General features: G+C 44.8%; 1 protein-coding gene across 1 annotated transcript in view; it reads right to left on the bottom strand.

The window, feature by feature from the left end:
* Nucleotides 1–668: 668 nt before the first annotated feature.
* Cep112 (centrosomal protein 112) overlaps nt 669–20,995 on the bottom strand; it is a 382,234-nt gene continuing 361,907 nt past the window's right edge. Inside the window, exons 26-28 of the mRNA XM_051182944.1 lie at nt 3,783–3,884; nt 1,619–1,683; nt 669–822 (exon numbers count right to left, since the gene is read on the bottom strand). Coding sequence (XP_051038901.1) covers nt 819–822; nt 1,619–1,683; nt 3,783–3,884 — 171 coding nt within the window. The 3' untranslated portion in view covers nt 669–818. The remainder of the gene's footprint in view (nt 823–1,618; nt 1,684–3,782; nt 3,885–20,995) is intronic.

The following is a 20,995-nucleotide window of genomic DNA, read 5'->3' as shown; positions in this document are numbered from 1 at the left end:
CAATAGGCCGTGTCCTCAAAACACAGTCAAATGCTGTTAGGCTTTCTTAAAGATCACCAGCCAATGAGACAATCAAAGCAACCACCACAAAGAAGACGTCAAGAAAGCAACAGGAAAACCAGAGTCTTCCCATCCTGTAACCCTGCAGCCCCAGGGGACAGACTGGAGACCCACATGACAAGCATGACCCAGTGTTTTGACTCTGGATAGCAGTTTCATGCTGGAACTATGAGCTGATCTTTGACATGATATAAGGTATTTCCCTCCAAAGCAGAAACTGAAGTAGTCAGTATTTGTTGGGGGGAAACAATACCATATATATATATATATATATATATATATATATATATATGTCATACTTAGCAGATGAGGTGTGATAAAAGGTTGAAAGAAAACAGAATAGTACAAAATGACATTTTAATATATGACATGACCATGGGAACAGCATTAAAAGGTTAAGAATTTTGATATGACACTACAGTCGTGATTCAATCATGCATCAATTTGCAAGACCCTTGTAATGCATTACCAAGGCACACCATAGGTGGTTACATCCCTGCCCAATGTAAGCAGTCTTCAGCACATACTCTAATACAAACATGGGGTCAGAAAGAAAGAGATGGAAAAAAAATAACTTAGGCAGACACAAATAAAGCCAACCCAGTGTATGGATGATGCATGTTTTTATGATCTTAATTACACTTAAGCATTTAAAAAGCCACTGATCTCACAGTTCACATTATCCAAATCTTCAAACCTGCTGGAAGAAGTCCACAGTGCAGCCCAGACAAGCTCACCTGTCACAGTCTCCTGTGCAGTTACCTGCAAATCAAAACCCCAAGTTAGGTTGTTTTAGTCTGAGTAGGTCTGTCAAATGTAAAATGTGTTATAATTCTGAAAGAGTTGGAGGTTCAAAAGGGTATTTGCTATCAACGTTTCATCACATATGCCTATAAGCAACTGATTGTATCATCACCAGGCACACAGAATCTTTTGAAAAGTAAATGATTCACAAGCTCATTCCTTTTATTTTGATGCCAAGTACACAGCCCAGCCTGTGACTGCACTTAAAAGTAAAGTGGCCTGGCTGACCTGGACCATCTGTAAACATCTCCCTGGTTGGTGATATCACTGGGAATCTTTAAGAAGGTCTCCTGCATCCCACAGCCCTGCCCGCTAGGACACTCCATCTCTGTGAATGTTTAACATCACAAAACCATTGACTTATTCTGGTCTGGAGAACAGTGCCAAACCCCCAGGGGTAAGGGACTTTGAAGATGTGAGCCACCACAAAGAATTGCGTCATGCTACTGTCTTAGAGGAAGATGGTGTCTCCTTCAGTCCACAGCTGGGCTTCAGGACCACACCTTGCCTGACTGCCCAGGTGAGGTCCCTACTTGCCACACCCTGAGATTCCCGAATCTTGTTCTGATGAATCTTAGCCCTGTGATTAAAGAGGTGGGTGACTTCTCAAAGACAAGCTGTTCATTAAAAATGTCTTACTTTCAAGACTTATCTTGTGTCTAGACATTTCAGTGAAGACTTGCATGTCAAGCTGAAAGACTCCAGGGGTACAGAGTACAAATTAATGGGAAGGTGTTTTGTTCACAGCTCATACCTTCTGCCTTGGTAGGTGGCCAGCTCTTCTTGAAGGATGGATGCCCTCTTTTGTAGAAAGTTGACCTAGAAAGACATCTTTTGTGAGAAAAGGTAAGTGCATATGTCAACACTGCACACTCAGTATGTTAAGATTTTACTTAAACTCAGACAATTCCCTGAATAAAACTGAGTGGAAGTGAATGTCAATAGTGTATTTTCCTATATCTTGCCACATCCTCTCTCCACCAAAAATCCATCAAAGGCCACAGAACCAACTGTAAACCATCCCAGGGGCCATTTATCTTTATAGCTCTCTCATGATCTTCCCACCACTACCACCTCACACTGTGTTGCTCACTGCTGCCCTTGGCTAGGGCTACTTCTTACTTGATTAAAAGTCTCCTATTTTTTTCTGTGGGTGGCTCAATCTTCAGCCCTCCTGCTGATCCCCAATGGCTCACAGCCACCTAGCCCTGTCCCAAGCTGGTGGTCTCTCCTCTGCATCCTGTGCTCTGTGCCTTCTCCTACTACCTTGTGGTTATGTTTGCATGTCTGTTCCCAAACCTAAGGGATTTCCTGGAGAGGGGTGACTGTCTATCTCTGAGTCCCCAGTTTCTTTTACAGGGCTGGGCATGTAGCTGGTATGCCCTGCTGGTTCATGAGCGAATGAGTGAGTGAGAAGAAAATTACTGCTTTCTGGAAACCTCAAATCCATCCTGGGGATTTCCCTGAGGTTAGAGACAGGGCTTTAGAGTGGGAAGAGCTGGAGCTTTCCCTGGAGTTGGGCCAACTCGAGTTCCATCCCTGGCTTGGCCTCTAAGGTGCTGGGAAGGTTACTCAGCTCGTGCTGCGTCATCTGTGAAATGGGGTTCACAACAGCTGCTGCCCATGGTTTTAAGTGTGGTGTGATATGCCTCCTACTAAATGCCCAGATAGACCTCATGGTAGGCACCATCACTGAGTGGAGGGCTGGAGGTTAGGAGAAGCTGTTGCCTGGCATGGCTTCTCCAAAGAGATCTTTATAGTACATTTGACTTCTTTGAAGTATAAATGTCTATGGGATCAATGACACCTATATATCAGACATCGATTAAAAAACACCTCATCCAACCACATAAAAAACGGTTTGGGGACGACAGCTTACACTATGGTTTAATACAATCAAGAGTCAGCAGCATTTGATCTGCTCAGAGTTGTTTACTCTTGCTTCTTTGGTCTGAGCTGAAACCATGGCAACGGCTGGTTCTAAGGCATAGTTATGCAAGAGTACAGCTGGCAGAACCAAAAAACGTGCTTGAAAGAGAGAAAGCACAGGCTGCCCAAATGGGTGTGTATCAAAGTGTCCCCGGGGTTGCTTATTGCTAATAGTGCCTGCTCTTCATTTTATCCAATTGCTCAAATGACCCATAGGACAATTGATAATTCGGACAGATGCAAGGATCACACCGCTTTAACCTTCCTCCCCCACCCTGCATTGCAATCGATCGGAATTCCAACAACTCTCAAAAAACACAGGCACCTGTGCTTCCAAACTAAATCTGCTCACTCTAAGGCTGCGACTCCTCCTCCACGCAGCTGCCACCTCCCAGGCCCTCATGCAGCTGGTAGAGCGTTCTCTGGGTCAGCATCCAGTTCCAGGAGGTTGAAGTGGCTTTTATTACAGTGAAATGATATGAATGATAACAGAAGCCATGCAGGAGGGTACCCCGCCCCCTGTGCCTCCAAATGAAGACTCCCCTCTGAGGGTGCCAGGCCCTTGGAGCTGGCCCCATGGACACCCCTCCGTGAAGCTGATGGGCAAACCACACCTCTCAGTGCTTTTCACATGAAGAAAAGCTGTGTGTCCTTCATGCTATGCTCTCTCCACCATCATTTGTTTCTGCAGGCAGAGGCAAGCATGGCAGAGCCTATTAGCAGCCTGTGAAGGCATCAGGGACAGTGCGAAGTGGACTGGTGGGAAGGACCCTTCACTCCTGCCTTTTTACTGAGGGAAATAGAAAAGAATCAGCTACAATTCGCTTCAGGCTGGCATGATGGCTCAAGCCTGGGGTGTCTGAGGCGGGACTGTCAGGAGTTGGAGGCCATCCTGCATTTCCTAGCAAGTTCTAGGCTAGTCTGACCCAAGCAGATGTCACAGTCTCAGAGCACCAACATCTCAGAGCATCCTCAGCTCTAGGAGTTACCTGGGACTTTAGGGAGGAAATGGTGTCCTCAAGTTCTTGTCGTAGAGATGCTGGCATTAACCCTTTGAATTTTGTTTCATATTCTTGTCGTATGTACATTATCTAAAATGAAAAAAAACTTATATATATATATCTGTTTAGAAAAATATCTATTCACCCTCAGTTTTCTATATTTATTATCAGAAAGCATATAATAAATGACACAAATGTGAAGAATTACATACACTGATAAGTTACTCAGCCTGAGCACATGATTCTGGCAAAGGTGGTCCCTGGAACACTCTCTTTTCAACCCCGTGTTCACTGGAGATGGAGAGAGATGACTCAGCTTGCTGCTCTTGCGTTGGACCCGAATTCAGTTCTTAGCACTGATGTGACAACTCACAACTGCCTATAGCTCCAGTTACAGTGGGTCTAATGTCCTCTTCTGGCCTCCACAGATATAGGCACACATATGGTACATGTATATATCATGGAGGCAAAATACTCACACATCAAAAATAAGTAAATACATCTTAAACACAGATAATCTGCTGACACAACTTTCAGTATCTTAGTAAGTAAATACCATTCCTTTCTCCCACTTACAGGGTAGGCCACTGTGCCAACCACCAGGCCTTTCTGCACCAGGATGAAGATTATGACAGGGACAGACTACGGTTGGGCACAGCTCATAGCATGCCTTTGGTTTGACTGGCACTTTTGCAGATTACTGGAGTGCTTGGTAGGATTCATATGATGATGAGGACAGCAACGCTGGGGGATCTGCACAGCTGTGTCCCCAAGCCTCCAACATGGGTGTGTGCTATCACTCGGCACTTTGGTGGCTGTATCTATCTCTAAGACCTAACGGGAGGCAGTGAAAGTGAAATGTTTGGAAAATTTGCATGGATGTCACATGAATGTGCTTGTACAAATAGCAGTGGCGCTCTACAGCTATGTTTCTTGTAATGCCACCATTATGTAGTCTAATCTTTGGAAGCTGCTCTCTGATAATTGGGTAGAGCAAAGGTTCACCCTGGAGAGGTGCTCCTGGTCCAGCCACCACAGGACCACACAATGATGCCCTTGAAAGAGTAAGCACTATTGGCTGGTCACTATCTGGGAGAAGCTGCTACTTGTCTGACTTATTGTTACTGGACTTGCCAGAGAGTGCAGATAGGCAGTGCCTCCTGTATCCTGTCCCCTGGCAGTGTAGTGGCCTTTCCACTAAGCTTTCATACAGCTTCCTATCTTGCACGCTGCCCTTCCAGACGTTCAGTGTCTTCTTGTAGTTGTCTGCAACCTGTCCCTTGTCAGGAACAGTTAAGCTGTATGGAGATACACCTCTACCTCTGACCCAGGAGGTGTAGGTGTGCTCTAGTTTCATTTCTGTTGCTGTGACAACATGTCCAAATTCACAAACAAACAACAAACTAAAACCAAACATATACATCTATATGTATACACACACACACACACACATACACACACCCACCAACAACTTAGGGTAGAAACGGTTTATCTTAGCTCACAATTCCAGCATCTAGTCCACTGAGGGAAGCGAAGGTGGCAGGGACTAAAAAACAAATAGCTAATTACAGCACATCCATAGTCAAGTGCAGGCAGAAAGGAATCCATGCATGTCCTCTTGCTTGCTTGTGCTCAGATCACTTTCTTGGCTGTTCAAGAACCCATGCTTAGGGAATGGTGCCACCCACAGTGGGCTGCTTCTTTCCAATCAGTTATCTTATGACAGACAGTCCCCCACAGGGAAACTGAGCTCAGCAATCCTTCACCCAGAGTCTGTTCTCAGGGGATTGTAAGTTGTGTCAAGTTTAGAAGTAAAGCTAAACACCATCATATATTTGATGTGAAATGAGGAGGAGAGATAACCTCCACCTATAAGCCGGACTGAGACATTAACTACTGTGATACCACTCTGCTCTTCCTTTTGCCTCCTGACATTCTTTCAGGGTTGGTTGTGGGATAAACCAGCCTTACAACAGATCAAGGAGTAAGACAAGGTAGAAATGATCTCATCAAAGGACTTGGTGGACATACACTTCTTTGATTAAAGAGCCAAACCGGCACATGTAATGTTACTATAAAATGCTAGTATTTAATTATATAGTGTAGGTTAGTGGAATGGCTCAGTGTGTAAAGGGTAAAGGTGTTTGCCACAAGTCTGATGACCTGAGTCAATCCCTAAGACCTCATATGGCAGAGAGAACAGACTTCTGTCAAAATGTCCTCCAATATCCACATGGGTGCTGTAGTGTGCCCTGCCCTGCCCCCATACATAAAAATTTAACAATGATTAAAATCATTAGAATATAGTATCCTATTTTGCCAATGAGAAAATTTTCTAAACACCAGAGCATTTAAAGGCTGTTCTGGCTTAAGAACTCCAGAATGGACTTTCCAGGGCTGTCAAGCTCATTCCCTTCTTAGCCTCCATGCCCACTGGTTTCAAAGAGCACCAGCTATAAAATTATCTGTACTTCCATAAGTCGTCAACCACAGCTCATCTAGTAAGAGTCTAGCTTCTCTTGGTTCACTGGGATTGTTCATCTTTCCACTTTCCTTCATCTGAGTCCCTCTATCAAAGTCCCATTCAGGAACCCAGAGCACCATAGCAATGGCATTTTGTTAGGAAGGATGCTCTCTTGGAAGCTGAGTAGAAGTGGGGTGTACATAACATGGTTAACACCCGATCCCACGGCACCAGCCTGGTCTTCCCGCAAAGGTACTGTTCCAGCAAGCATTTGTTTTTATAAAGGACTGTGAAGACAGGGACTAGAGTTTACTGTTACACTGAAGCTCAGCTAGGAGGAAGAGGGGGAGACAGGAATTCCCTTGACAGCATCTTTTAATGTCTGTCACCACTGGTACCATCTTAGTCTGGAACAGATTCATCTATCACTGCAGTATTTGGGTTTGTTTTTCAAATAGAGTCAAAACTGAGATCCTCTTTGTTATCAAGAAGGCTTTGTGCCTGCGGCCCATCCACCTCCCCCAGGTACCCAAGCCTTGCTTCTGAGCACCTGTCCCACTTATATTCTTCCAGTTTGTGCGGCCCTGTGCTCCCCACAGCACAGGGCCCTAATGATTCTTCTTCCCTCCTTCTTTCCCTTTACTTTCTATCTTCGATGTTTACATTTTTAATTAAATTAGCTAGTGTAAGCATCCACTTGCCCACAGGTGCCACGGCACACACGTGGAGTTCGGAGGACCACTCAGGAGTTCTTTCTTTCCACCGTTGTTGAGGCAGTCTATAGTGTTGCTTTTGCTGCTGTGCTGTGTGTGTAGCCCAGGTTAGCTGATCTGTGAGCCTGTCTGTGTCTCCCATCTCAAGTAGGAGAGTAGCGAGTAAGATGGGCTCCTTTCCCCTTTTTTAGACATGAGTACTGGGGATTGAACTCTGGTCATCAGGCTTGTGTCACTAGTACTTTTTTCCTCGCCCAGAGCTGAAGACTGAACCCAGAGCCTTGTGCTTGCTAGGCGAGCGCTCTACCATTGGGCGAAATCCCCAACCCTAGTCACTCCATTACTTTTACCCACTGAGCCATGCCTGCAGCTCTAGATTCTTTTTTATTTGGTGAGATTTTGCCACTGCATCCATTTATACCTCTAGACCCTGAAGGTTCCTGTTCTAGGCTAATTACAGGGAAGCTTGTCATGGGGGCTGCAAATCCAAGGTGAGGGGCTGCATGGCCCAGTGCCTGGTGAGGGTACCCCTGCTGATATCCCTAAATGTCTTTCCTTGCTGTGTGTACACAGACAGTGAATTCTGGTCTCTTCCTCTTTTTATAACATAGGTCTTCACCCTGATTTAATTAGCTCCCGAAGGCCCCATCTACAAATTCACTGGAGCCTAAGGGCTTACCACACCAGCTGGGGTGTGTGTGTAAGCAGGCATTCAGTCCATGTGGACAAGCTCTCTCTGGTCTCTGCCTACAACTTGGGTCTAAAAGTGGGAAACCATTATTCTGTGTGTAGTGACTGAATTTAAGGGAAGGTTGTCAGCTTGACACTCGATCTCTAGGTTTCTACCAACTAGAGACACAGGGGAGGTAAAGGGAGGATGAACTGATGCTTCTGTTCCCTGTGGGCCGATTTACCCAGAATGTGTCCTCCTAACACATGGCTTATCGGAAGCACGGGAAGCAAATGGAATGTGACTGGTGTGTGGATCATAGTGAGTAGAAGGAACAGAGGAGGAGAGGAGGAGAGCTGGGTTCATGGTACACACTGTCCTTTTAAAGAGCGGGGCATGGATGAGCACAGTGGTGGGTGGGCTTCTCAAGCGCCTGGAAGGGCAGGTTAGGGGACACAGGCAGGAGCAGCATGCAGGAAGGGAGGTTAGCTGGCTGCTATTGGGGATAATAGAAACAGAAATGCAGAGGGATTTTGCCTTTGTATAGCAAAAAAGTTTCTGCATTGGCACTTTAGAGGAGTGAATTTAGAACTTACATGCCTGACTTTTTGGTTTGAAGAATAAAAATGAAAGGAACAGTGGTAACAGATGATGCAAAAAAAAAAAAAAAAAAAAAAAAAAAAAAAAAGTCTTCAGTGCAGCCGAGAAAATGCACTGCCTTCTAAGAAATGTCATCATTATCGGGGGTTAAGGTGTTCTATGTTGCCACAGCAACTGCCAAGGTAGATCCATTTTAGGAAGGGTGCTCTGTCTGTAGCACAGCTTGTATGGTTTGAATCTCAAAACTAAAGTGAAAATGTAAAGTAGCCATAATTTTCTTAATAACCTTTAATTATTCATTCCCTGCTCTTTTTTCAGTACTGTCTTCTCTTGGCTTTGCTTAAAGGATGTCTCCCAACCTAAGAGTGCAGCTTTCTGGGAGTCCTCCTTTGCCTGTGCAGATAGACCAGTTTCCAGCAAGAGGGAAGGGCGTGGTTCCCGGGTGGGCCAGACACTCCCCACCCAGGCAAGTAGGTGGCTGACTAGCTAAGCGATGCTAACATCTATTGTTTAAAAGGTGGCATGGATGAGTTTTTGGAAATGATGACTTTTTCAGTCTTCTGGTCCTGTGGAGAGAATGGTGGCTTCAAAGTAACAAACCCATTTGGACCGAGTGCTTTGATTACTGTTAGATACTCTTAAGTTCAGCTTTGGGGGATCCAATGATCCCCAGACATTAAACAGAAAGGAGAGGTCTACTATGACTACTTAGAATGCTAACACACTTAGGAAGAATGGGAAAGTAGCAAGATACTCAAAGAGAAAGTGACTAGTAACTGCTCAAGTCTGTTCATGAACCAAAGACTCAAATATATAATAAACACTGACATTGTAATGGGAAATATAACACATGGATACTAAACTTTGGGGCATTTGCATATGAGCTGTACACTTTGCTTCTTGATGGAGACAGGCAGGCTTAACAGCATCACTGAGAGCTTGTACAAAGGTGTGTCATCTACCAGGAGGTGCTTTCAGCATGTCCCCTGATGGATGATAGGGATACTATGGCACCTCACACTCAGCAGTCCTCTGGTAACTGGAAGTCATCTTTCCTCCTCTCCATCCCACCCAAAGTGGGGGCAAAGAGTGTGACAGGACCTAAGTCAATTATGATGTCACCAATGACTGATTAAGGCCTGGGCACATGAGTCAAGTCCAGGCACCCAAATGCATGAGGATCACAAGACATCTGCTCTCTGGTCTCATCCACTGGGCTTTCCCCAGGGGAAGCCATGAATGCAACTGCTGTCTTGCCACAGGTGAGTGAAAACAGAAAAACAGTGAAGCTCCTCCAAGGGAAGAAGAGCTAAGAACCAGAGAGAGAGAGAAGCTGGGTCCTTGACGGACTGTTCCCCAAGTTAGCCTTTTCTGAGATTTCCTAGTTTTGTCAGCTGTGATTGTAACAGTCTAGAGTGAAACAGTGCAGGACAAGCAAAATATGAACTTGCATTCATGTGCGTTGCATCCATTAGACCAAAGGCCTGTGGACCTCAGGTGGCAAGTTCACTAGTGTGGCAGGGTATGCTGCCTGGAATTCCAGCCTGGGGATGCTGAGACAGACAGGATCAGCAAGATTTCGGGGTCAGCCTGGCCTGTATACAGAGATCGTGTCTTAACGAATACATAAAAATCAAAAACTCAAACAAATGCCTCCAAACTGAAACCAAAACAAAACTTTAATCTGCAGACTAAGCTGGCCACCAGCCAGTTTTGTGAATAAAGTTTTACTGGGACACAGGCTATTTCTGAAGGACCACGGTAGATTTAATAGTCATGGCAGGGCCTCTATGGCTCCTAAGTCCTAAAATATTTGCAGCTTGGCTCTTTGTCCAAAGTTGGCTGCTCCCTGAACTCTATGACACAGGGTAGAGGCTGTATTAATTTTGCCGATGGCCGAAGCCCTAAGGCTTAGCATGGTGCCTGGCATATGGTGGAAACTCAGTAAATATTTGCTGCTCAATGAATCCAAACCTCAGTTCCCACAACTGCTGGTGTTAAGTCGGTCTTTATCTTAAAATGACAGGATCCTCAGAAGGTCTAGAGTAAATTAATCACAAAAGCTTTCCCTAAACACAAAGAGCAGATTCTTTCATCACAGAATTGCAGGTCTTAATCAGCACAGTGGCTATTAATAAGTAGGGCAGTTTCAAAGCTGAGAAAGTTGGAGGCAAACACCCAAGCCTGCAGAGCTGCTGAGATCAAAAGGGATCTTGGAGATTCACGGGAAGGTGGGAGTTAGTTTCATCCACATGCCTTCCTTCCACAGGGCCTTCCTTCACTACTTTTCAGACTTTCTACATTAGTGTGGTAGGAAATTACCCAGGCCTCTTTCTTCCCTAACGAAATGCCAGATCTTTTCTGCCTAGGATTCCCCCCCTTCTGTTTTCATTTCTCATGCTTCCTTTCCTAATATTATCACTCCCCATGTTTCTTTTTTGCTTAGGTAGATACATACCGTGAGCATTTTCCTCCCTCCAGAAAAGGCCCAGGCTGGGCAAGGCAGTTCTCTCTGCTGAGGGAACTAGAGGGGATGGTGCATGCAACCTGGGAGGTACACAATGAAGGACCTGTATACCTGGAGAGTCTATGTGACCTGGAGGGCAGTGACCTCTCTGTTTTAGAAGGCACTGCTCAGAAAGGGCTTGGGGACAAGAAACTTTGGAGGAGGGACAGGGTGACTGTTAACTTTTGTTTTCAGGGTCTGAACTCTGGGAGAGGGCTAGTCCTATTTGTGGAGACTAGATTCTTGTAAAGGCAGTCGCTATACCTAAGCCCCAAAGCAAATGAAGGGGTAGAGGGAGGAAGGCTCTTCAAGTTCATAACTGACCTTTAGCAAAGGACCCCAAAAGACTTGTGGGCTAGGGCTGGTACCCAATGTGGCTGAGGGGACTTAGACACCGAAGTAAGGTCAGAACATTTGACTTATGGTAAATGGCTGAACGAAATTATGATTGACTATGCATGTGGGACCTTGAAGAGTCATGCCAACAGGGTTAGATTTCATGAAGCAGGAAAAACTTCAGCAAGTGAAGGAAAACTCACATTCACAGATATCTGGACATCTAACCCCACAATATCCCTCCTCCAACTGGGAAGGGGAAGAGAAGAGAGGATGCAGCTAGAAATATGTTGACGATATCTCCCAAGAGGGCTAGCCTGGGATTCCAGAGGTGGCTGCTACAGTGACATAAGAAGGTGAGAAGCTCCGTTGAGACATCACCTCTGAGGTCCCAGACTAGAAGCTGATAGCTGGCTTTGAGAACAGAAGCAAGAGGAGAGTGGAAGAGGGGTTTGCACCTCAGCCAGTGCCTAGACAGCACCAACCATGGGGACAGGGCGATGGGCATGAGTGGCCTGGAAGTAGGTAGAAGAAATGATGTGTGGCTTGCCTTGCTTCCTTCATGTGACGTGCCAGAGAGATGTTCATGAGGAAGTATGTGAGCGAGGTCATGGGGAAAGCCAGAAGGGAAGATCTAACAACTACAAGTCAGAAGAGGAAGTTAAAGCTTTGAGGGTGGATGAGCTCTCTGAATGGGGAAGGACTACACAGGGCTCCCCAGAGACTTCCACATTTAGAATGGAGAGAAGAGGAGGGATCAAAAAGAGATCAGGAATGGAGATGGGTCTATATGTCTACAGTGAGGTGCATAGCTTGGGGTCTCATAAAAGAGAAGAGTAGGCAGGTGGTGGATACAGCTGAAAGATCAAAGAGAAGAAGCAAAGCAAAGCAAAACAAAACAACCCCATAAACAAACAAAGCAACCCAAACCCCAGGTGACTGCCTATCCCGCGCCTTGAATGCCATCCCAAAGAAGAAGCATATAGTTGGGGCATGTAGCTCACAGGTGATCTTGGTGAGCGATGCTAGAGTAAAGGGAGTCCAAGCCGGGGTCAGTCTTGATACATAAATCTGTTTCTGTTGGAAGCAAAACTTACAATAAAAGGTCCATGTCTAAATGCTAGTCTACCCTCCTCCAAAATATTTGATTTAGTCAAAGGTTTCTGACCTGGTTTGAAGGCATTTTTTTCAAAAGAGGCAAACTATGACTGCTCTTTCTTTCCTGCATATTTAAACTCTTGACAGTTATAAATAAGTTAAACCTCTCCCTCAAAGTACCAATTATCTCCTTATGTTTGAGAAGGCATGTCTTGCCAGATATGGTAACCTATACAAAACACAAAACAGGAATACAAAGGCAGCCATTGTCTCTCTGATGCTCCCAGGACTTACTTAGGCAGCTCCAATTAACACTAATGAGGATTTTGTGCACGAATCCCCTTACCTCCTGACTAAATGGAACAGAGACCCCACAACCTCACAGCAGAAAACTTCAAAATACCATTGTAAACACTCACTGACTAAATGCATGGGGTATTCACCTTCGCACAACAGAGGAAGAGGACTTCCCTTCAATTACAACTTTGGGAGCACGTTTTCAAAAGGCTTCATTTAGGCTTCTTGAAACAGGCACGGTCAGGAACTCCTAAGAGGGATAATGCAAAACCCCAAGAGGTGATACTCACTTTGGACATGGAAGAATAAATAGACCTTCCAGATGGATAAGGTCACTGGTGAAACTGCCGATGGAGGGAAGAGCAGAAAGTGTGGGGGTAATAGTGCGTGCGTCTCCTGGGACACTTGCTTGGGGCTAGGTGGAGGTAGGAGTGGCCAGGTGGGGATGAAGAAGGCTCATGCCCAGGCTTTTGGCCTTGTTCTGAGAAAATGGAGGAACTCATTATTTCTGACTGGGGATGGACAGAAACCTTATCTTGCTTTTTCTCCTTCAACTGCTGTGTCTAATGTAGACACCTTGTCCTTCACACCAAAGTAAAAACACTATGTTTTCTTTTATCTCCTGATTAAAGATGACTTCCTTGTACACAGCAGCTAGGATTTGTTGCCATGTCCTGAACTTACCTTTCCAGCTCATGTTCAAGCAATGGTGTTCCCTATGCAAGTCTTGTGCTATGTTCGTGAGCTTTTCCATGGACTATTCTGTGTCCTTTATGCCTTTCCTACCTCTCAAGTAGCTGGAGAACACTCCATGCTCATGTACTGTATCCTTTGCTATGTCGCCTTGGCGTTTGGAGCATCTCACAGCTGACACTACTATAATGAAGATGATTGGCATGCATTGTTTTCCAAGTCCTAGGCACCATACTGCATTCTCATGGAGACATTATACCTCATGGAATCTTTCTGAAAACTCCCAAGGATTCACTGAAAGCCATTTACCAAGTAAGAAATAGGCTTACAAAAGTTACTGCTTCATCCAAAGTCAAACAGACACCGAGTACCTGAGCTGGGAATAACTAGGTCTTCTCTACCCTAAAGCTCCTGCTTTTACTTCATTGTCACATAATATTGTAAGGATTGATTTGCATACCCCTTTCTTCTACTAGAAATGTGAGTTCCCTAAGGGGACGTTCTCTGTTTAACTGGAGATCAATGGTATTTAAGAAGTAAATAAGATTAAATCATTATTTCTTTGAAGTTTGAAAGAATTATATGGATTGTTTTTGCCTGCACAGAGGCATTTTTACTTTCTATAGGCTGGGGTGTAGATGAAGTAGAACACCCCCAGCATCTGGCCTCTGAACCCCCTGTTTCAGGTGAGATGGGATCTCTTTAAGGAGAGGGTGATGTTTGTATTTTCACAAATTAGACCAATTGGTAATGAATACTAACTTCGCTTGGTTGACTTAGATTGAAACTGTACAAACAGGTAGTAGGAACTTAACTTTTTTATTTTTATGTATGTATTTATTTTTGGAGGTAGGGTTTCTTTGGACAGCGGTGGCTGTCCTGGAACTCTGTAGAGCAGGCTGGCCTCGAATGCAGAGAGAACTGCCTGCCTGTGCCTCCTGAAGGCTGGGATTAAGGGTGTGCACCACCCCAGCCCAGCTGGGAACTTACTTTTAAAAAGGTAAAGGTGAGCTGAGAGTGGTGGCTCACCCCTGTAATCCCAGTCCTGGAAAGCTGGGTCAGAGTGATCATGAGTTTGAGGTCATCCGGGGCTACACAGTGAGTTCTAGGCTAGCCTGTGCTACAGAATGGAAGCTGCCTCAAGAAGCCAAAAAATGAACATAAAATGCAATGACAAACACATTGCTTTTTGTTTAGACAAAGCCATGGGACCTTAAGCAATTACCCTGGGAAAGGGACACTCTTCGATTACCCTGAGTGACGGGCTTCACCCACTAAGCTTTTTTTTTTTTTTCATGATCATTTCTACTAGTGTGCTCTTTCAGGAATGTCTCTGCATTCTTTCTAAAAGCGTTGCCCAGGTCTTTTAAGAACATATCAAGCTAACAAAGGTCAAATGAAGAGCAGGCATATTTTGTTCTTTCACTTGAAGGCATTTCTTTAATACTAAAGATGGAGTGAAATCTAGAAACATATTTTAATGATGTCTGAATTCATGACACAGAGACGACAGAGCAAAAAGCTCTGGAGCATCAGTGGGGGCGAGGGCATGGGAGTCTCACTGGGACAGCCCCCCTTCTCTTGACTTCAATGGCACAAAGGATCCACTATTCAAAACTAGAGGAAGAAAGTTCTAAATATCGTCGCTCTGCATGTTTATCAGCCTGTGTAGCTGGAGTTCGAACCTGTGACTCTGAACACCAGAGCGATGCCATTCTTTCTCTTTCTCTTGCACATGAATTTCAAACCAATGTCGGCAGCAGAAACTCTAAGACATGGCAGATAAGGGTAGCATTTTATCTTATCTGGTGTTATACTAACTTTCCCCTATGTCAGCTTTGAGAAAACTTCCCCCCCCCCTCCTTCCTTTTGATGAACTGAAATCAGTTTTATTCCCTCCTAGCCTGAGGAAGAATTTTAAGAAAGCTAAGACAGGTGGACCGAAGTCCCTGTACCAAAAGTGGCTTATGCAATGTTTGTCGTGTCCGGTGATCTTGGAAATATGAACTGTATGTAGTACTGTGAATTTAGTTTAATCTGTACTTTAAATGCCCCTTTAGGCAAAGTAAATGTTTGAAGGAATTGTAATTTTTCAAGCTTGTCTGAGGTTTTTCATTTAGTCCACACATGGAATAGCTTGAGTTAGTTTGTGGGTCACATATGGTAGCTACATGAAGTGAGGGCGGGGCATGAGGAGGCCAGGGCGACTGGATCAGGACCAGGTGGGAAATATAGCAGGGTGGGCTGGGCTGGCTGGTGTCACATGGAGGTCTGTAAACACATCTCTGGGCTTTATATTCCAGACCAGTAGGATCGTGGAGGTGGGTGGGTAGGCTGTTGAGAAATGGCTAGGATGGTGGAGTTGGACAGAGGAGGCCCCACCCACTGGCCCTGGAATTGGATACTCCATTTCATGACAGCGTGCTTCTCTTTATCTCCCTCATCAACTAAACTGGCTGAGGAGAAGTAGAAAGGACTATGCATAGAAAACAAGGGGAAAATTAGATTTTGACTTCAAGGAATCCACAAGCACTACACATTCAGCTCTGGGGAAACAATGTAAGTAGAATAGAAATTTGAGTGAAGAAATTGGTCTTTGGATCCAGAGTTGCTTGGAAAGTCTGTAGGAAGCCATGACCCAGAGGATTCTGGGTGAAGGAACATGTATGATCTAAGGCACAAGAGTGTGGCTGGCACAGGACCCCAGAGCTCTCTCAGCTGAGGGCCTGCCCAGAGACGCCGGATGAAAAGAACCCTGGAGATCTGGCAACAGCTCAGATGAACAAGCTGGACAGTTGGTTTAGAGTAGAAGGAGACAGGATGACGTAGGAAGGTCTCTCAGGCAGTAGAGGCAGCTGGAAAGATGCCACTCCATCGAACGAAAGGGTTGGGGCCACAGATGGCAGTGGGGAGAAGGGAGAGGTGAACAGAACGAAGGTGATATTTTGGTAAAGTACAGAACAAGATGATAATATAGTTATATGATGTGAATGGTGCTGAGGGCAGCGTCCCGTCCAAGGTAATGGCAAGGCTTCTGCAAGGGCTTCCCTCAAGCCTTCTCACAATGGCAAGAGTCAAAGCCTGGACTGAGCCGTCTTTAGCTGGCATGTTGGTTCTCATCTGTGCTAGTGTGGTGTTTTGTTGTTGTGATAAAACACTGACAAAACCAACTTGTGGGGAGGAAATGGTTTATTTCATGTTACATTTTCAGGTGACAGGGAAGTCAGGGCAGAAACCATGGGTAAACGATACTTAATGGCTTGCTCAGCCTGCTTTCTTATACAACCCAGGACCATCTGCCCAGAAGTGAAACCATTTATGTTAGGCCATTCCACATCAGTCATTAATCAAGAAAATGTCCCAGAGACTTGACTACAAGCCATTTGATGGAGGCATTTTCTCAACTGAAGCTCCTCTTCCCAGATGACTGCAGCTTGTGTCAAGCTCATAAAAGGCCAAGTAACATTCCATCCATCCATCCATCCATCCATCCATCCATCCATCCATCCACCCACCCACCCACCCATCCATCATCTTTGTTGTTGTTGTTGTAATAAAAGGCCACAAACTGAGGCAGATTAAACACAAAACTGCTTTTACAGTTCTAGAGTCTGCAAGTCCCAGGTCAGGACACCAGCTAGGGGGCAGGGTTTTGACTTGTGGGCTGTCTTCTTCCCAGGTCCTCACCAGTCAGAGAAAGCAAGATCCCTCTCATGTTTCATCATATAAAGGCTCATATCTCACCATGAAGGCCCCACTTTCATGGCCCAATCCCCTCCAAAGGCCTCATTTCCAAATGCAATGTTGCAGATTCAGGATTCAACATATGAAAGAAGGCTTTTGTTTTATTTTGTTTCTTTTTTGGTGGGGTGGGGACACAAAACTTTTCAGTCCACACTATTACTTTAACCTTAATGACTTTCAGGTACAGGCTATAGATATTTCCAGCTCCCTCATCTTCTTTTTCAAGTCTAGCCATACCAAGCTACAGAGAAGATGCAGGTAAGGATAGGGACATTAACAGCCTCCATCCTGCTGCTGGGGCGCTCATGATTGTAGACTGGGTATGTGGTCGTCTTAGGATTAACATGCTATGGTACTACCTTAGTGAAGCTTCCGTGATTGGACTTTTGCCTGCCCTCTTACTGTGAGGGTCAGAACAAAAGGCCAGGGAACTATGAGCCTAGCACATCTGTAGGAACTTTTGAGGAGAGGAAAGAAATTTCTCCCTTCTGCTGATACACACCTGGGAAAATAGGCCTGGGAAATGAGAGTGGTCATCTTGCACCCCTGACAGAGATGGCTTGTAGAGAAAGAAAGAAAAGGAAGAAGGCATTAAAACTAAGAAATGAAGAAACACTGGCTCTTAGTCCCAGTATTTGAACTACTGCCTCAGGCTTCCCTGGAAGTCAACAGGACTTCTCAGTTACATGAGTCAATTTTTTCTCATTATTTAAACCAGTTTGAATGTCAAGCAGTTATTTCTAAAAAAAAAAAAAAAAAAAACCTGTCTGTCTGGGGCCAAGGTTCCCTGCCAAGAGCCTAGACTTTTGTACCCTATGGGCTGACCCAACCAATCCTTCAGTGAGGTAGTGAGACCCTCACAGTGTAATGCTGCTATACCCTAATGTCTGGGCCCCCAAACCAACATCCACATCTTCAACTTCCTTGCCTCTCTCATGGGTCACCTCTGCCACTCCAGGCCTCCCAGGATTCAGAATTAATGAGCTAGGTTTCCTCCCATGGACTCTGGCTGCCTTCATCTAGACTCTATACACTGAAGTCTTCTGGTATAATTCCAACTCTGGGTATTCCCTGTCACCTGCTTGCTGTAAGTTAAAAAAAAAATTGATTTCAGGGGACATTCTACTGCCTCTGGTTTAAGTGTATGCACACATATTTTGCAGGACACCTATGTATCTGGCAAGCCAATACTGCTTTGCTGGTAATTGATCTGCTAATGACTAGTACCATTTAGGGCCCAGTCATTTCTATACTTGGTGAAGCTTGTGGAAGCACCCAGGGAACACCACAGAAAATATGATGATGCAAAGATGAGAAGTTTAGCTATTTCCTGTGTCTTAACTGATGCAAGCCATCAAAGCGTTAATTGTGGGAATAAGGTATATATCAATACAATTAGCAAATGGAGGCGATTAAAGGGTAGAGCCACTTTAAAGAAAGAGTTGCTCAGTCTCCCGAAAACAGAACCAAACTGCTTTGCAAAAGAAATTCTAATAGTTTGCTTTTGTTTTTCCTAAAAAGCAATAATAAATGATGGGAATGTCGATTTATAATTATAGAGAGGCACACTTCACTTTGAGCTTTTGTAACTGAGGCAACATTCTTTTAAAATCATGGTAGTCTGGCAAGGCACACGCAAGGTACTCTGGCTTCTTTGTACTTTTCTCTCTTTATTTCAGATTTTATATGAATGAAACATGATGACTAATTCTCCTCTTTGGATCCTTCAGGATATTATTTAAACACTGGCATCTGGTCTAAGGGAAATTTAATGCTAAGTCAGAGGAGGATTTGAAAAATAGTTTACATCTGGTTTTCTGCTACTCATCCCAGGAAGGCTGTAGTGAGGACGGGGAAAGAACATGTTGCTGGCCCTGGGCTCCATGCTGGTGGGGCTGGTTCCTTTGGTGTAATGCACACCATGGCTCACCCTTTTATAAGGGGAAGGATTAATGCCACCTTCTTTGTAGCAATGTCATGACCTCTATAATGCTTCTTAAATTGAGGACAATGATGGACCCACCAAGCCTTAACACGTGATGTAAATCTGATCTGACAGTACTTAAACCCAGAAGTCCAGAAGGCTAATGGTTGAACAAGCTTGGGAAAATGTCCAGGGAACCAAAGAGATCAACAGCAATGGACAATGAATGGGTGAAGGAATAAAATGGCACTTTCTGAGTTGGTGTCTGTTACAAGGATGGTCATTGCTCTGTGCCCTTTGTAGTGTCCTAGAAGGGAAAAATAATCTTATATCCCTTTTACTTGGACATCTATAATTTATTATGGGCTTTAAACACATTCCTCGCACAAATGCACAAATGCCTATGCTTATTGAGAGGCATCTCATAGAGGCTGAAAAGTAGCAGTGCCATTTTAGGTGCTCAACAATTTTAGGCGTAAGCATATTTTAAATTTCTCACATGTAGTTAGCTAAAAATGGAGACAGGATTAAGATCACAGTATAAGGTTTGTATATATAGAATGAATGTAAACTTCTAGAACCCAGAAGAACAAAATACACAGAGATGTGCTATCACAGGAGCCTGGCGGTTGGTCCAGCTGGTGGTGCAGCAGGAAAGCTGCTTTGCCCTGTGGAGTGGGGCCGGCCTGTGGCCCTCCCTATGTGCATTCTGAGGGATGCTCGCCATTCAAACAAACCAACGCCAGTTAAATGGCCACCTTTTGCCCTGGAAACACCTATGCCTTGTTCTTAGATGATGTCCCAGGGTGCTTTAAGTATGTTCCGCAGAACAACACATGTGGGAGTGAGCCTTCAGGGCTAAGCTGGGGACTTTCTACCCACCCAGGGGACCTTACCACAGCGACTTGGACTTCATTCATTTCCTTTTACATTTTGATGTCTTCCACCTGGGAAAGCTCTGTAGTCCTAACTGTTTATATAATTCATAACCACAGGCACAGAGTAAGGCAGAAAAAACTCTAAAGCTACCTGCCTCCATGCAGCGTTTTAGAATCACTATTCCAGGGGTTAACTAATCTGAGGGAGAAGAGGCTCCTTTGGCAACCCAGGGCCCATTTCCCCATCTGCCCTGTGTGGGACTGGAGAATCATCTGTTCCTCTGTGTTTGGAACAATATGGAGGGTTTTTATTCTCTCACCTCATCATTACTGAGTCCCTGTAAGAGTCTGTGCCATCCTTCCACACAAAGACAGGTTTGGACAGGTTCTTTCTGCTAGGCTGGCACTGTGCCAACTCTCAAGGGATGCTCTTCTTGGGCCCTGAGGGCTCAGCCTAGCAGGATCTGGTCCTCTTCTGTAGACTGTTCTGATATCCAAGATTACATTTTTCAACCCATTTTCTGCTAGCAAACTCTTCAGGGAAGGTCTGATGCTTAACCATTTCAAGAGGTAGATTGTGGTAGAAAGTTCATTTGAAAAATAAAGGTACTGGTCTCCGATATTAATAGTATGACCTATAATGCCAGTTTTCATCAGGGGTCAAGGCAAACATTTCTGGAGAAAAGCAGATGGTCCTTCCATCTGTTTTCCTTAAAAATCACATGAGGAGGGTAAGACTAACTTTATTACTGTTGCTTACAGTACTGACTAGTCTCTTTGCCTTTTAAAAAAGGTATCATGACATCAAGCATCCACACACAGGCCTACATGGAAACTGAGATACTGTGGAAAGGAATGAAACTTAAGTCTAAAGTACCAGACTGAGTACCAGTAACACTGGTGTCAGTGGAGCCCTTGGGAGGGGGAAAGAGGTCTGTCTGGCTTGGGAATAGGGATGTGCTAATCATCACAGTGAATGAGAGTTGAGGCTAAGGGGGATAACACGATTCAAACCATGTTCAATTGTCCAAAGAGGTAGGTAACATCACCAAGGCAGAGAGGATGGACAGCTAGAGGAAGTGGGACAGAGAGCAGATGAGCAGGCAAAGGGCGCAGCAATAAAGAAATGGGGAGGGGGGGGTCTCCATAGGGAAGAAAACCAGGACATCCCTGTCAAGAGCACGGTGCAAGCTCACCTCAGAAGAGTCTCTTCCACGCCACACTCTTCCACTCATCTTCTAGAACAGGATAATGGTGTCTGGCAAATGTTTGTGAGGC

The sequence above is a fragment of the Phodopus roborovskii genome, unplaced genomic scaffold (genome assembly GCF_943737965.1).
Source record: "Phodopus roborovskii unplaced genomic scaffold, PHOROB, whole genome shotgun sequence".
NCBI classification, from domain to species: domain Eukaryota; kingdom Metazoa; phylum Chordata; class Mammalia; order Rodentia; family Cricetidae; genus Phodopus; species Phodopus roborovskii.
Note: the sequence above shows the minus strand (reverse complement) of the source record. Positions and strands in the feature narration are given on the sequence as shown.